Source organism: Onychostruthus taczanowskii, unplaced genomic scaffold (assembly GCF_017590055.1).
Source record: "Onychostruthus taczanowskii isolate IOZ18803 unplaced genomic scaffold, ASM1759005v1 scaffold21, whole genome shotgun sequence".
Classification (NCBI taxonomy): Eukaryota; Metazoa; Chordata; class Aves; order Passeriformes; family Passeridae; genus Onychostruthus; species Onychostruthus taczanowskii.
Genome location: NW_024499351.1, coordinates 9,823,804 through 9,841,822, shown reverse-complemented (window position 1 = coordinate 9,841,822; position 18,019 = coordinate 9,823,804). Strand labels below are relative to the sequence as shown.

General features: G+C 35.7%; 1 protein-coding gene across 1 annotated transcript in view; it reads right to left on the bottom strand.

Annotated features, from left to right (window-relative positions):
- Positions 1 to 360: 360 nt before the first annotated feature.
- Positions 361 to 18,019, bottom strand: part of ADSS2 (adenylosuccinate synthase 2) — a 37,357-nt gene continuing 19,698 nt past the window's right edge. The window contains exons 5-13 of the mRNA XM_041404245.1: positions 17,204 to 17,270; positions 14,076 to 14,183; positions 13,718 to 13,799; positions 11,916 to 12,042; positions 8,889 to 9,043; positions 8,331 to 8,455; positions 7,259 to 7,356; positions 2,508 to 2,657; positions 361 to 1,677 (exon numbers count right to left, since the gene is read on the bottom strand). Of these exons, the coding sequence (XP_041260179.1) occupies positions 1,625 to 1,677; positions 2,508 to 2,657; positions 7,259 to 7,356; positions 8,331 to 8,455; positions 8,889 to 9,043; positions 11,916 to 12,042; positions 13,718 to 13,799; positions 14,076 to 14,183; positions 17,204 to 17,270 (965 nt within the window). The 3' untranslated portion in view covers positions 361 to 1,624. The remainder of the gene's footprint in view (positions 1,678 to 2,507; positions 2,658 to 7,258; positions 7,357 to 8,330; positions 8,456 to 8,888; positions 9,044 to 11,915; positions 12,043 to 13,717; positions 13,800 to 14,075; positions 14,184 to 17,203; positions 17,271 to 18,019) is intronic.

The following is an 18,019-nucleotide window of genomic DNA, read 5'->3' as shown; positions in this document are numbered from 1 at the left end:
CATTATGCAACTAAAATACAGACACCGGTAACTGCTCTGTCACATGCAAGCAATTAAATAGAAAATGCTCCTTAAAAATCAGTAGTTTTATCCTTCAACCCTCCTGTTCTCCTCTTATCATCACCAATTTTATTTTGTGTAAATTTAAATATAAAAATTGTGCTAACTACCTCAGCAGCAGCATAGTCCAACAAATTATTCCATTTCAGGTAACATGTGTTTACTCAAGACAAACAAAAAGGCCTCGTATCTTTTATTTTGCATTAGAATTTTCTTATATTCATTCATATATTTTTATATGCAGCCAAAATCTACTAAACTAAATCTAAAACTGTCGCCCCACCCTGATACAAAGTTGGGTTTAGGAAACAAAGTAAGCTTTATTTGAAGTTAAAAAGAAGCACATGAACACCACAGCACAGTGTGTAAAAAAGAGAGTAATTCGCAGTAATCTGGAAAGGGGAAATGTAATTACTGGTTGTTGCAAAAAGAAATCAGATTCTTTGGAATAGATAATAATGGTTATAAATTTAAATAGTTCTGGAACATTTCCACATTTCCCAACAATAATCCAAAATATGTCAGATGTCTTGAGGTGAACACTTGGTATTTACCCCACACCCAAAGCAAATACATGGAATACATTAAATGTTATTTCTACAGCATCTTCAACTTATAAATACAGAAGTGTCTGCACTTTGGCAATCCTCCAGAGAAGGATCTTCAATTGACTCTGAAGAAAGGAATTTAAAAGGGCATCAAAATGTTAGACATCTCACAAAATATAAATATAACCCCTCTTAATTAGGAGAACAGTTTAAGATACGCGCCTTGGAAGCACAGAAGCACAGAGTTTAAAATGCCAGGAAAAGAAAGAGTAACATTATAAAAGATTTAACTCAAAATCAGAACAGTTCTTTAATAATTGCAAATGAACTTTTTACAATACCAGTTTTCTAACTTTCTGGGCACACTTCCTGGTAAACACTTGAGTATCCTCTGCGAGTTACAAAGAGTAAGTTTCCTGTGTTATACAGCTAAAAAAACCCGGACATTCATTACAACTTGGCATCACATCTTCTTTTAAAAAAGAGATCACACAATAATTTAGACAGCATTTATAGCATTATAAAATCAGACTCCCCCTCTTTAATCACTCACAAGACCAGTCATTAAGAATACAACAGCTTTAGGAATACAAATAATGAGGATGTAAAACTATTTGTGCAAAACTGCATTATTTTTACTGTCTAAAATTTCAGGGAAGTAACACCGCCAAAAGCAGAGAGAGGATAACAAAGACAAACAGTCATGAAAGCAATGCTACCTTAGATTTTCAAACAGGAATTACATTATGAAGTAAATATTAGGTAAAGAAAAAAAATCTGATGGCACCTTGAACAACAATGACAAGTGTCCTGGTAATTGCAGTTGAACAGGAATTGATACAGGTTCATGTTAAGAGTCTCTTTCAGGAGTAGCAATTGATCTGGGGGTATCAACTCTAGCATTTCTTCCCATGCAAAAATCTATCTTTCCAACATCTTTGCTTTGCGGGCTACTAATGCATTTAAGAATGAGCAGTCTTTTGAGGAGTGTGCTTTCTTCCATGCATCTGAAATCTTTAAAACAGCTGGATCATTGATTCCCTGGATTTCCCTACTCCAATCCATTTAACTGCAGGAGAGAAAAAGCAAACTTCTGTTGTAAGTAATACAAAGCAAGAGTGGATTGTATCTTAAGATACAAACTCATCTTCTTAAGCACCACATTTTGAAGGAAACAGCATATACTATTTACACATTAAGAAACGATAACTTTGTCTGTTGTTATCAAAGAATACACTGACAACTTCAAAAAGCAGGTATTCTTGAAACTGCCGTAATAAATTAATCACTTTTACAGATGATAAGATAAAGGATAATTAGAATCTATCAGAAAAGTAAAAATTTGCATCCTCTCCAAACTCCCAGCTCTGGATGGAAGATCACCTTTATTAGAGGACATCAAGAAATGTATCGATTCAGGAATATATATATATATATATATATGTATATACTCTCATATATAATTCAATTATCAATATATACTCTCATATATACTCATATATATATACACACACACACATATACTCTCAATATATACTCTCATATATAATTCATCATGCTAATTAATAACCCATAGTCCCATTGACTTTATGATAATAGCAAAACTAAACCCTGATTGTAACCAGTCTAAAAGACACTTGAGCAAGTTATGAAAAAAAAAAAAAAATCTTAATTGAACAAGAACTATAGTATAAGCCAGATAAGCTTCTGAAAATTTTGAGTTCAACAACTAAATAAAAAGTAGTAATATCATAATCACCAGTGGCACCAGCTACATCACAATAAGCACAGGTAGAAACTAGTTTTCAGTATTTTGAGTGTTCATTAATACAAAATAACAAACAGGTTTCATGGAGCAGGAATAACCCAGACAAGAAGAAGAAAGTCTGTTCTACTCACCAGGAACACCCAACTCCATTTCTATAAAACGAACATAATTTTGTGCATTTACAGGCAGCTCATCAAACGTCCTGGCATTTGATATGTCCGTGACCCATCCTGGGAGTGTCTCATACTGAACCTCTACTTTGTTTAAGACTTCATGGTTGGCTGAGAAGCAAACAGAAACAAAAATTTTGTCAATGGGTACTGTATATTCTCTACCATGAAACACTAATGAGGTGTAACCTCTTACACAAAGAGGTTTGCTCATAACGTAATGCAAGCACTGCAGCCACTAAAGTTTTGTTAATATAAGCCTAAGGGGAAAAAATACAGTAATATCAGGACTCAGACTTTAGGAATTCCAGTGTTCAGTCACATGCACATATTTTGCTGAAACCACAATCTTTTCAGTTCAGAAAACAACTTTTCAGGGAAATAATTCCCCAAAATGTTGTTTTGTTGTTTTTTTTTTTTTTTTTCCTGAAGAAATACTGAGAACCAGATCCCTCTTCATAAGGGAATTGTGAAAGCAAAATTAAGAACCAGCTTGTAAGTATCAAGCAGCTAAAACATATTTTAAAATGGCATAGGAGTGTGCCTTTTACTAAACAAAGTCATAAGATGTAATTAAGACTTAACAGACCTCTGATACCCACAGACCCTTTGCCCCAAAACTCTACAATGAATTTATCAACCACTGTGGAGTCCCACAGCATGTACGGACAGTAACTGTTCCCACTACTTCTCAGAAGAGAAGCAATATTTTGTCCTTCATTTAGTAACTTTCTACAATGTCTTCCTTTAACTGTGAATCCTGTGACGATTTCTAGTACTGAAAAACATGCTAGGCATACTGTTCTGGAACTGAATCACTCCAGTAATTATCCGAACACTAAGTCTTGGAATGACACAGGACAGCAAAACAAAGGGCTGAAATCTGAAAATTATCAAAATATATTGATTTAAAAATGGGAGGAGTCAGGCATTCCTTCTTGCCTTCATGAAGAAGAGGGCATAGTAATTAATTTATGTAGGCTCTGTGTCTCAGTTCCAGTCACTCCTGCCAGGACAGCTAGTCAGCCTGGGAAAGGGTTTGAGGTGCAAGAGATACAGTAGAGGTGCAAATACAAAACCAATTCCCTCCAGCATGTGTGTAGCCAACAAACTCAACCTCAGCATATTGAACAATTTGTCCTGATGCAGGCAACAGTTCAACAGCAGCAGTGCTGTTAAGGACAGCCTTCATGGAGTAGGCATTTCGAGAAAGGCTGGAGGAAGACTGCTCTGCTGTCCTTAAAGTCTATAATGGCAAAAAAATGTGCAAAGTTTCGGAACAAGGTGTTCCCAGTTTAAAGGAATCCTGAGCCAATACTCATGGCAATGAGAACAGACACACATTAAGGATGTTTGGTTGCAGAAGCCAAGGATAAGCACTTTACTGTCAGAAGTATCAACTGAGGTGTTGTCTGCTGTGCAGGTGATCTGTACAACAGAACAGACACACTCAAAGTGCACAACCACAAACTGATCTCCTGGCAGTACAGATGATTCCTAGCCTCCCTCTTTCTAAAGAGGAAAGTGAATGAACACCTCATCTTGGATGTCCACAGACCTCTTTTTTTCCTTTGAAGCCTCTCTGATGAGGTTAGAGGGAGACAGCTGAAAGCATTTGGTATTGAACGGTCTAATATTGACTACAATCTTCCATTAGCCTGTGTTCCTTACCTCCCCCTATGAGAGAAGAAAAAGAAGGGATGCATCTTTTGATGTTTCAAATGATTCTTTAATTTTGCCCCAGCAGGTGTGATAATGATGATGTGTGGTAAAGAAAAGCCACAAACTGAGCACAGTACCAGATCTAGTCACCATCTAGATTTCTCTCAGCTTTCCACTGAGCTTTCCCCTCAGTGGGTTTTAGGATTTCCAGAATATTCCTTAACTGCTTAACTATATAATAGACAGACCAAATACAATGATATCATAATTTGAAGAGTGCTGTGATGCTACTTCCAACTTAGAAATAATATCTCCGATTTGGGACCTTGAAACCTTTGTAAGAGAAAGATCCTCCAGCAATTTCCAGAAACTGAACATGGAAACAGTCATGTAGGTCAGACCAAAGGTGTATCCAAAAAAGTGTGCCAGCTCTTTAACCTACAGTAAATGCCCAGGGAAAAAGTGCAAGAAAAAAAAAAAAACACCAAACCAAAAACCAAGCATGAAAGTAAAGCTTGTCCAAAGTAATCTCCCAATTTCCTAAGCATCTGTGTTTTCAAAGTCTCCTCAGCTAGAGGTTATGTCTCTCTGTGCTGAAATCAACTGCTGTCTAAACTTGGACAGGAGGCATTAGAGAACTAGATAATAGCTTTCACATTCTTTTTAAACTGATTGTCTCAAAGCTAGCAGGAGGTTCTGTCTTCCATAAACTCCTATCACTGGCCAGCAAAAGACTACAGCCTCAGTAACACCAACTGAAGGCAGCCATAAATCCACAAGACATTTTAGGTTCCTGCTAAAGACGCAATTATGAAATGCACACAGAAAGCTAAGCTAAAAAATCCTGAGTGAGACTTGTATGATTCTCCAATCCAGGTGGAAAAGGGAACAATATATGAAACATGGCACACTTTTCCTGAGATGGTGGGTACTGTGTGTGATTCTAATTTAGAGACAGTCATTTCACAAGAAGGGTAAATCATGAACATCTCCAAGAGAGTGTGAGGGTAGGAAGGGGAGAGAGAAAGAAAAAGTCTGCCAGTGAGAGCTTCCCAGAGTAGTTGTCTTCTAAATTAAATTCCAATGTCAGTGGCATGTTTGGGGAAAAAAAAAAAAAAAAAAAAAAAAAAAACCCCAAAACTGTACAAGCACACAGCATGCAGAAATGTAGACATCAGAAACAGTCTAACAGTCTGCAAAACACAAAGTGGGAATAAAGTTACCTTTTGTTTTTTATGCCAGAGGCAGGGGTTAACTGCAGCATGTGTGCTGAAAATGCTGCCAAATGTTGAGGAGTATAGCAAAGAGAAGTGTGGAACATAGAGGCACTGAGAGACAGCATCTTCCAGCTTACCAGAAGTTCAGCTCAAACTCCTTCCTGACGCTTTAAGGAAGACAGCATGTCAACAGCTTCTACTGAAGTTCTACCAGAATTCTTAATTGTTCATACAGTAAAGAAAAATACAGGCAGGAGAGCCCACATTGTGCTGCTATGACCAATGGTCAGCTGGGAACAAAGTCTGCTCCCTCAAGAGTTGTATCTAACAAGATTCTGGCCCTGAGACATATAATGAATGAAAAAAACCCCACAAATTACTGACATCTTAGTACTGTACAACATGGCCACCTGCTTATGTCATCTTTAAGGATGGACTGCCAGAAAAGGTTTTCCTGGCTTGAGCACAAGATCATACAATGGGCTACAGCAAAAGCATTTACTGAGTAGTTCTCAGTTCAAATGTGCAACCTCCATTATGTCCAAAAGCCATTTCAAGTAAACACAAGTGTCCCTAATGTTTTGATATGAGTGGCAATCAAGTAATATCTGAGTCATAAAAAGGGAAAAGCGTTCCCTGGTTTAATGCAAGATGCGTACTAAATTTCCTGAATCAGTCATTCAGCATGCATTCAGACTGGAACTAGCACTTTTGTTTCAAGATTCTGGACAGCAAATCAGTTAGAAAACTCCCACAAGCACATGGAGAAATAAATTATTTTTTTTAATTCCTTATTAATTACTCTTAACAGAGATGTGCTGTTTTCAAGGACTAGTGGCAGATCATCACTCATTCCTTTACACATAATTACATCTTTCTACTACATAGATCCTGCTGTGAGTTGTATCCAATTACTATAGTTGATCTCACCCACAAGAAGATGATATCACATGAAAAATTGTAACCTGTGACCAGTCTCTAACCCTTGGGTACCAATTATAATGAAAATGGGCATATATGTGCACATTATGAAAATCAAACAGCCCAATCTTTAGGATTGTTTTATGCTCTTCCTTTTTTTCTGCAGTATGTCTAACTATCACAAACTGAACATGACACATTATCTACAAAAACATTGGGTTGTGATATTTGAATATTTTAACAGGCAGGTAGAGTCTTCAAATATGAAAAAAATGACCACTGTCCTCCTCAGGAACTACAGTTTCTATCATGCTAAGCTGATGAACATTGGTCATACATAAGAAAATAGTCTTGCTTTCACCTAAACTAGTTGTTAGTTTCTTGCCCCACCCCTTGTCCCTCTTTTACACTGTGAAGCTTTTGTAGGTTTTTGGCTGCTCCATGAATCATTAAAGGGAAGTGAACTGTTAGAAAAGTAACAGAAGGAAAGAAAAACTTGGCTTTTCAACAGGACCAGTTCTCTTATGGGGTTCACTGCATGCTTAAATGAAGAGCTGACCTGCTAATAATGGGCATCAATAGTAGTGGGAACAAGATAATAGAGTTTACAGTATGAAACAAGCTTCCAATTTAGCTTGAAGGTGATGCAGGCTGTATAAAATAAAAAGGACAAGTAGTAACATATATAAGTCTTTGAATCTTTCTAGTAGACAAACTTCAGTACTTGGTACAGGTATCTTTAGGGTGCCAATACTGGTAAGGTAAAAGTTATGTCTGGTATATCTGGAACACATTAATAGCTTGATGCTGAAGATACTGCTTTTGTAAGTTTTTCAAGTAGAAGTCAAATGCATTTAAAAGTATCACATTACATTTCACGACAATCGACAATTTTTAAATAAGTAGTCTTACCAGGAAAATGAGGTATGATTTCACCATCTAGTTTATATGCAACACCAACTTTGATTTCTGGAAATACATCCAAGATATCCAATTTGGTAAGTGCCAATCTATAAAGAAACATTACTCTGGTTAAACAAGCTGAACAACCCTTGAATCTTATCACATTGTTAAAAAAAAAAGAATCAAACAAAATTGATTCCTGCAACTAATTTTATTTCTTTAGGAAAATATCTCATATGGCACTAATCTGTTAGCTGATCTGACTTAAAAAAACACCCCAAACCAAAAACAACCAACCACTGAAACAAGACAACAGCAACAAAAAAGGATTAAACACAGTTTTTCTTGCATCCTTTGATCTAGTACTACATGAAAATGCCAAAAAAGTCAAAGAACAGGTCTTCTCCAATTGAATGAATTTGTCTATGGCTTTAAGTGTTATAATTTTAACTGGTGAGGGTGCTGCCAAGATACCTAACCATTTAAGGTATAACCATTTCAGATGACTATTTCATTGCATGATGCTGTTGGTGTCTGTTCCTGTCCTCTGCCAAATGTTCCTGTCCTACAGTGAAGGCAGAAAAATAACCAAACACTGGCTACAAATACCTGGCTACATCTTATTTAAAACAAAATCCACAAAGAACAAAAAAACCAGAAGTATTTAAATATAATACATATTTACACTATTTGATCTGCTAGAAATTTTATACCAACTTGTTTCAGGCACCTATCTTTCATTTTGATTAACATCCCAAAGATATATCTGTATTTTTAATACTTACACATACTAATGCAGATACTGATGGTTTCCCATCTATTTTATTTTTGAAGACAAACTAACAAAAGAAATCTCCATAAAGAAAGGAGAGAAAAATCTACATCTATGAAAATATCAGATGTAAAAATATTTAATGATAGGAAAAATGAGGAAAAGCTAATTTATCAAAATATCAAAACAATCAACAGATCAATATTAACAGTGCAAATGTTACTAACTGGTATATGTACAATTTACAGTAATCCACAGCATTTCATGATTTTCTGTCAAGTTGCCAGTAAAGCTCAGCAAACAACTCACGCAGTAAATCCATTAATCATATAGACGTATCGGAGTGAGACAAGGTCCAGCCAGCCACATCTTCTCTTCCTACCAGTGGTAACACCAAACTCTTTGCCTCTCTGTTGCAGCAATTCTCCAATTTCCTAACAAAGAGTAAGACACACCAGCCTGTGGGTTTCTTAGATTTGCAACACATGATGCAGGTGTTCACTTAACATTTTACAATATATTGTAAATTACCTTTAAAGTCCTTCCCCCAGTTTTTCACAATGCTGTCCATTTGGATGAAGACAGCAATACAAAATGTTCTTTCTAATTCAAGAGAACAATTTTTAGGTAAACTTCACAAAATCTGTTCCTGATCTAACCTTCTATTCCACAGAAAAGTCTAAGAAAATTGCAATCATGCTTGGCAGTCCTGAAATCTCAGTTTAGAATCAGAAGATTGAGGCATCCAAACACATTGTCACTTACATACTTGCACTTAACCATTGTTAACACTGACTTAATAAAATTCAGACAAGATACACCAAGTTATTTCACCCAGCATGTCACACCTGAGGCTGTAATACTCACGTTATCCTGTTCTGTAGGAAAGGCACCAATTCCAACTCTGGTTGTGTAGGCTTTCACAACCCCATACACTTCCCCGACGTTCTGCGGCGGCATGCCCAGACCTGTGCACACACCTCCAACTGTGCAGTTTGATGAAGTCACAAAAGGATATGTGCCTATTAAAAACCAAAACATTTGGTTTAGAAAATTATTAAAACACTGCGCTTAAACTGTTTTTTAAAAAAAGTCTAATCTGGTGAGAAATAGTACTTGCACTGCACTTACCTAGATTTTACAACACTCAAAATCAAAACACACAATAAATGTATTTTACAGTCAAGAACACATTCAGTAATGTGTAATACTCTCAGCTCTGCATGTACATTGTCTGATCCACCTTCACTGGAAAAGGTAAAAATCTTACTCCTTCAACTGGTAAAAGTGGACTACGTGACAATTCTGAATGATCGTACAGGTAAAAAATTGGAGTAAGACACCAGAAAAACATGCCTTGCTTTCTTACACTAAATATACTCACTAACTGACCAATGCAAAAATTTGAAGGGAGACTCTTGAGAAAGCAGTATTAAAAGGTTAGAGAATAGAGATTTACTATTTTTAATTTTTGGAGGAAAAATAAAACACAAACTCTACAAACCGATCAGCACATTATAAGGATAAGAAATGGCAATGAAATACAGAATTCTGTAAAGAACAACTTTGTTTGCATAATCAAATTTAAAAATATCATTAAAAAAGACAATTCCTGGAATACAGTCTAGTAGAAATGGCAATGAAATACAGAATTATGTAAAGAACAACTTTGTTTGCATAATCAAATTAAAAAATATAATTAAAAAAACACAATTCCTGGAATACAGTCTAGTACTACAAGTCTGTCTCTAGTTAAATATTCAGCTGTCATTTAAAATGCAGCCTGGACTGCAAAAAAGAGAAGTTAAACATCTCAAAATCCTTAAGTTTATACCTTTTTGTATTAAGTAGTGGCAAATGAAACAGAACATGCTAGTCCTCAGCTGAATTGTGAACAAATATTTCAGCCTCACTACAACTGCACAGAAGCAAGATACTTCTACCTGTTGTGTCAGACTTTTTTGTATATCTTTTGATATGAGATAGGTAAGAGAGGAACAACCAAGACAAAAGGAACTAAAAGCAATACAGTTCTTTCAGCAATATAGACATTAAAGTCAGAAATCCTTCAGAGACTGATCACTGAGGTTTCATAGATTAGCTTCAGGTATCTCAAATCACTCCAGAGACAGACCCAGGCTTGCAGGTGATATGTAACAGCAGTTTGCAAGCATTAATCAGTTTTTCATCTTAGAACACAGTAGTAAAACTTTTCTTAGTACTGACAGGTGACTATAGCTAGTGGATGTCAAAAACAGAGACAATGAACAGTTCTTACTCACTTTCACCTCCCAAACAGATATATTTACATTCCTTTGTCATTAGTCTGTGCTTAAAAACATAGAAGACCACACATCCCCACACCTGCCCCCCCATTCCCAGACGTGTGAGCTTTATTATAGGCTCCAGAAAAGTGGAATGGATTGCAAGCCTGGGGATTTACTAGCCTCACAGCCAACAGACACACATTCACAAAACTCACTTCAATATCAAGACTTCTATGCAACAAAGCACAGACAACAGCCTCATTCAGAATGCTTAATAATCAAATTGGCAATGCCAAACCTTTTGACTAGGGTTTGTCTATTGTTAACACAAGTGTCCAACCCACTGAAGGTATCTACCTATGGAGAGCAAATTTTCTCCTGTATTTGGGTCTCACATCAGAGGCAGGAAAAAAATCAAACTAATATGAACAACTCTGTATGTATTACAGACATACCTGATGTGTTTCAGAATGCCTGCACCTTCTATTTACATGAAATCCGAAATACTCACCATTTACAAGAAAACAACCCCGCTTGATACTTTTTTGCAAATATCTCAGTTTTGCATCAAAGATTTCCCTGTGACAAGTATATCTGAAGACTTCTTTGCTCTTTACTTTTTTTGTCTTGTAAAAACAATGTGTCTTCTACTATTCAATTATGAGAAAGTTTGGTGCTTATACTTACAGAGACTAATCTAAGACACATCTTGCTCTTAAAATAAGAGGCTTTCAGACTGAGTATGTTTGAAAATGCCCAATACCACAACTCATATTGGTTGAAAGCTGAGTGCATGCCAGTTTCATAATTGTTTGACAGCAGTCCTTACAGGCTTCAATTTCAGGTGTTAGCATCTTCCTAACAATAAAAATTATGCTATTACAAGGCTAGTGAGACTGAAGAAAAATGTGGCAAAATGCAGGAGCCAATCACATAGGCTGCTTATGGCTTACACCGAGTGGCAGATTATCTGTCGTTGCAACGTAATAACCAAACATAATCATCCCATTAAAAAAAAAAGCTGCTTCTACTACCTAGAATCTTCTAATTTATTAGTGAACTTACAGTGTTTTAAGAAAAACTGCGTAATTTTGAATATCAAATAGATTGGGATAATCTTTTCAGTCTTGCCTCATTAGCAATCCAGATTACCAACACTTTTCCCAACAATGTGAAACAACGGAAAACTAAGTGTTATATGAAGAGTTTTTTTTAAAAGCAAGCTAATTTTTCAAAAGTCAAGAAGTATTTTGCATATACGCTTTGCCTCTTAAAGCTCTCCATTTTTATTCTCAAGTGATTTCCACAGACGTAAAAAATTGTGGGTGATTTAATTTAAAATTTAGAGACACTGAAGTAATAGCTACACTCTTAAGAGGAGCCACTTGATCTTTAATGTCATTCAAATTATCACTCTTGGGAGAGTCTACAGCTTTCTGAAATAATTTAATTAACACACCCACTCACCCACCCCTGTAGTATTTGCTAGTCAAAGAGAGTGCTGTTCTTCCAAAACAAAAACCACTTCTGCCATGAGAACAGCTTATCACAGGAGAGTTTACATTTAATGTTCCTTTTTCACAATGCAAGTGTATATCAACATGTGTCTCAAAAAGACCATACCTACCAAAATCTATGTCCAGCAGTGCTGCATTTGCACCTTCAACTAAGATCTTCTTTGGTGGTCCATGTAAAGCCTCATACATGAAATAAACACCATCCCTTACCATTGGTTTTACTTTTTCCATGTAGCCCTGAATAACACAAAAGACTATTGTATAGTATAACTTCATTATGATAAAGGCAGCCAGAGCAGAATTGCTATTGTTCCCTCATAACAATGCTCATATTCCTTTCGAAGAGGAAAAGCAAACAAGGAAATGTTAAATATGCCATAATGTGAACAATGGGAGGAAGAATGTGAAACTCAGATTTACACAACAGGTATGTACACTCTTCCTAGGAGGAAAGAAAAAAGGAGCAAGGATGAGGAGGAAAGAAAAATCCAAACTTCTGGAATGCTTTAGAAACATTCAAGCATGAGTATTATCATTGTACTGTATTTGGTCTTTCATTTCCAAGTGTTCAAAATGTCTCCCCCAAAACCTGCATGTAGGGAGTTCAACTTCTGGCCATCTGGAGCTAACAAATGCACACAATTGTGAGCTATAATTTTTAAGTAAAAGTGAAGTTATTTATTGGAATTCATCATCAATGCCTGAATGTCACTGAGTAGCTGGATGCAAGAAGCCAATAACTTGGTACACAGCCTTTCTCCATGAGAACACATGGAAGTTCTCATTTTAACTATTTACTCCACGTGAAACGTAACACTTCGTCTTTCAGAATGGAATCAAGTGTATTAGTATAAGACACATAATTCTCCTCAAGCTACAAATATGTGCTGTGTTTCCACCTTAACAAAGAGCTTCAGATATTGCCTAATCCTGAATTGCATTAAGTAAACTATAAAGCATTATGAAGTAATTAACTGTAACTGGTTTCTAGATCTACAAATTAATGAAAATACAACAACATACATCCAACAGGGCTTACTTAAACATACAGAAGTGCTAAGAACTCCACATATTCTACTCTAGAGCTGTAAAAATTAAAGGTATAGGAAGGATGATTTCTTTGGCCTGATTTTCTTGAAGAATTATCATGTAGTTGTTTAAAACCACTGAGGTGTGTGGGGAACGGGGAAGGCATGCACAATGTCACATTTGGTTGATATTTTAAGGGTTAATAAAAATCCCATACAGGTAGGTTTCTATAAAAAGCACTAATAAAAAGGTTGGGTTGAACAGTAAGACACCTCACAAGATTTTCACATAACTTGGATGCTCTGCAAATAAAACCTAATACCAGTGAGAAAACTCTCAACTGTCCTAATCTCAGGGAAAACATCAAATCAGAATTCATAATTAACCACAAGACTACTTTGCTGGCAATCAGGCTTCATTAGTTCCGCTGCTATCAATTTCCATTTTTCTAAGTTGCTAGACAGTATTTTTTTTAAATGCTTATTACTTAGGAAAAGTATTTACTTCAGTTCTTAACTTTCTGAGACAAGGGCTTAACATTCTGCTTTACAATGAAACATACCTCTCCCCACTACAATCCTGGTTTTTCTCATAGACCGTATGCTTGAGCAAGTAGAAGTAAGTCAAGAAGAAATAGCCCTATACAAGCCTTTTTCTTAAAATTCACAGTATCTCTCTTGAAAGTAAGTTTTGAAATGTTGCATAACACAGGGCGAAGAGTATCCTTAAGGATAGCAACAGACTCTGCAACACTGACACATATGGTTTCCCGTGACACAGTCTAACTCCTCACACAAGCACAAGCATCAGTCACACCAAGGGATTTGCGTATCAGTAACTGCACACAGTGATTATATAATCAAAGAGACAGAAGCAGGCTTACCTTCAGCTTTTCCAATTCCCCTTCAATATCTATTTTTAAGGTAGGATATATTGCTTTGTACTGATTGGCTAACACTTTAAACCTGAAAGGCAAAAATGCTTCACTGAGGTTTCTGTTTGTTTTCTTCCCATCAACCCTCGATTTTTACTGGTTACGTATCTGCAGTTATTTGGTAATTTAACCATTTCAAACAATGAATTATGATAATAACCATGATTGTAGAATTTAATAAAATTATACATATTTTATTTTTAAAGAACTTTTAATTAAGAAAATTAACAGGAAAAAAATGTAATTGCTTACACAGGGTACTATCCAGAAATTGAAAACTATGCTTACAACTGTGTACAGTAATTACCTCTCAGAAAAGTCATCAAAATCAGAAACAAGATCGCACATTCTGAGTCCACTTCGAGCTGCCTTTGAAGAATATACTGGACCAATTCCTTTTTTGGTAGTTCCCAGACTTTGAAAAGAAGATAATAAAGTGATTATTGATATTAATTATTGATATAAAGGTGTTTTTACTTTAAAGCTATTCCATCCTTAGCATAAAATGAAATGCTGCTATTTGTGAGCATTTAACCTTGTTTTAAGCATTTAAAACAAAAGATATTTTTAGGATGCAACCTAGTGTCAGAATATCTCTTTATGCAAGTGGTATGTTAAATATGTTAATCTTTTACATACTTCTGGTTTTAAACCAATAATTTTTTGTACTTTAGTGAATGCTTACATATTTATTTGTACACAATTCTAAACCTTTACAGTTAAGGAACCAAATGTCAAGAAAACATCCTTCAGTATTATGAACCAAAACTAAACAAACATCTTCCTAAAACACTGTCCAGAAGACCTAAAGAAAGTCCTCCCTAAAGCAACAGCATAAAGAATATGGATTTTATGTTTGTGTGTAAGAAATATTTCATTTTATTCTAAATGCCTCAGTTGGAGCCAGGAAAACAGAAGACACTGCCAAACATCCAGAAGTGACAGAGACACTCAAAATGCTCTCTCTATGTTAAGAGTCCAGGTATGGATTTTCCACTGTAGCTGATTCTGAAAAACTGAATTCTTTTTCTTACCCTAACCTGCCCATTCTCCCTGAAAAGCCTTTTCCAGCTTAAGTCATGACGATATAATACAAAACTTGCTTGCACCGACTTTACTGTGAGAGAAGTGCAGCTACTTCACAGAATGTCTTCTGCCAGAGTCATACTAAGTAGCTATGAAGCCAAACTGTACTCATCACAGGCAGATTATCAAGTATCTTCCCCATCATGCTCAATACATTAAGTAACATTTTAAGGAGAAGTGAACAGGTCTGCAACATTTTCATTAGTGTGCTACACGTTGCTGAGCTTAATTGTGCACTTAGTTTTAACTGGTTTGGTTTGGGTTCTTCCCCCACCTCAATCAGACACAGACTCTTCTTCAGTTATAAATTCTGCATATGCAGAGTGTCCACAGTTCTTCAAACTGCCTGAAGGTACCATACCATAACTCAATTCAAGAGGGCCTCCAGGTAAAGCAGGAGGCACAGGTCATATCCAAACTTTATGTTACTGAGTATCACTTGACATGGGAGTGAACAGAAATACAGTCCATAGTAAGTATATAACTCCTTAGCAGTCTTGGATTTGATTCAAAAATACCTTGGGAAAAAACCTGAATTCTTCCAATTATACTCAATACCAAGTAATCTCAGGGAGTGATGTTTACCTCCAGTCCAAAAACAAAACAACATTCTAATGAACTTTGCATCACACTGTATCCTTTAACAAGACCAGGACACTGTGGCTTAAACAACTGGCTCTAGCCTCCACCCCAATTCACACTCTCCACAGAGAGAAGGGTTGGTTTCCATTTATTTTGTTTCATTAAGACATACCAATTAATAAAAAAGTTTTCAGAAGACTGTACTTAAAGAAGCTAAAACAACTGTATAAGCAGAAACACTGTATTAGATTTTTAGATTAGATTGTATTAGGCTTTTCTATAACCTTTCTGCAAGGGAAGCTACATGATGAACCTTACTGGTGATGGGTTTTGAGCTACATTTGACCAGGCAAAATCATTCAATTAAAAGAAAAACTAAACTTACCATTTAGAATGTTTAAAGTCCTAGGCACAAGTGAATTTTAACATCAACTATGTTATGTAGTCAAATGTGCAGTAAGACATGCTAGCAGACTATTTCAATTCCTTGCCCTTAACAAACAAGGGACCATCTTTTGATGATCCATGATAGCCAGTTCTTAGCCAGCCTGTAGTACTACTCTCCCCATTACAGTTACTTAGCCTTAAAATTTAGGAGGAAATAGGGTAATTTTAACAAGCTTGAAAACTGTCTGTTGTAGAATATCAAGAACTTCACAGAAAAAAGAAATATATCATTTTTAAGAGTGACCTTAGTTTTTTTTTTGCTTTGAACATAACTTTTTTCCTGAGTTTTTTTAAAGCAAATTAATTGACAATCTTTAACATTTATCAATAGAGTGGTGCCTTCTCTCAAGTAACTGATTTGACTGACAGTGTTTATAACTGCAAATATTGCCATATAGCAATTTTAGCTTGTGCTCCATAAATACTGAAGAATAGCTGATACACACTGATAATAGGTGATTATGGCTCATTAAAATAAGAATATTTTTCCATCTCTATCTATATGTTCTGTTTGCTTTTTAAACCCTAAACCAGCAGGTAACAAGGGAGCCAGTACAGTGCAGACAAGTGTGAAAATGACTTCTTGTAAAAATCACTGACAAATCATCACTCAATGGCAACCTGTGTGAAGCAAGATACACCCAAATCAGACACTTTCTCAAAGCTTATTATCATGGATGAAACATTTTTCAGATGAGTATGTCTCAATTACTTTTCATTCATGTAATCGCTTTTTGGAAGTTCTTCTCAGTTTACTGGTATCTGAGAAATCTATAGCACTACACTGCTTCCCAGCTGTAGATAGGTCACTGTTAATTCTGCCAGCTTTTTCCCCATCCCTAAGAACTAGTGAGCTACTTGGAAAGCACAAGCTAAAAACATAGCAAGAGAGTTTCTGAAAGTCTTGAAAGCTTCAGAAAGTCAGCAGCATTCTGTAGAAGACAATGTGAACATCTAGAAGCACCTCTGACTTTCAGTTATTCAGAGATGCCAAAGGGGCTCTTCAACATTCATAAAGAGAAATGCATTTATACAGAAACAAATACCTCCAGTAAACAATTAAAACATTAGGAAGCAGAAACTAGCAAATGAACAATTAGAAACCTTTTCAGAAGGCAAATTACAAAGACAGAGCCCTTTAATTAAGCATATAATCTTTCACAGGAAGATAAAGTGTAAGAAATAATCCCTGCATAGTCAATATTTGAGAGTCACATGGACAATTTTTTTTAACCCACTGACCAAGCAAAACAGAGATTCAATGAATTAAGTCCTGTTTGTATAAAGTCATCCCATGTCTGACAAAATAAAACTACCTACTTCTTTCCTGCTTGTTCTTGCCTCTGTTGTTCTTGGATGCCATCAGCAGCTTGGTGAAAATCAAACACTAAGAAAATAAAATAACTTAAGTTGAAAATTTGTGTGAAACAAATTATATCAGCAATGGTTTCTTCAGACCAACTCTACTTACCAATGTGGAAAATAAATATATACACTGAAGAAAGGCAAATAAAATTACAGGGGTCTTTTCTTCCCTTTTGTATTTTTTTCACAGAGAAGAGTTCTACGTTTTTTCAGAGACTTTTAAAAAAGTGTTTATTTTGTAGAATATTTGCAAAATGAGTATGCACATCCCACAGAATAATGAAGCCATTTCGGCTTTGTAGTGGCCCCAAAGAATATATGGATAAATGAAGAAAAAATGCAGTTTAAAATCCTGGAAATAGGATACAGTAAAAAAAGGTCATACTGCTAAAATTTAGGTGGGACCTGAAAGTTAACATTCTCACCCATTCTACAGATGTCTTAAATAATTTTGGGGTTTAGGCAACATCAATTAAAACACATTTGAAAATACAAAAGCTCCTACCAATGTCTGTTATGGAAACAGAAGTCAACTTCATAAGCCCCAATTATATTTTTAAGCATTATATTGTTATTAATGACAAAGATTATGCAAAGTATGCCTTGTATCAATACTCTGTCTACCATAAAAGAAACAAAAAACCAAAACAGAACAACAAAACTCAAAAGACACACACACATCCATCCCCTCACCCAATCATCTTACAGGACTCTTGTCAAATACAGAGATTGGCGGGCTGGTACACAGCTTATAGGCCAACAGAAGTAATT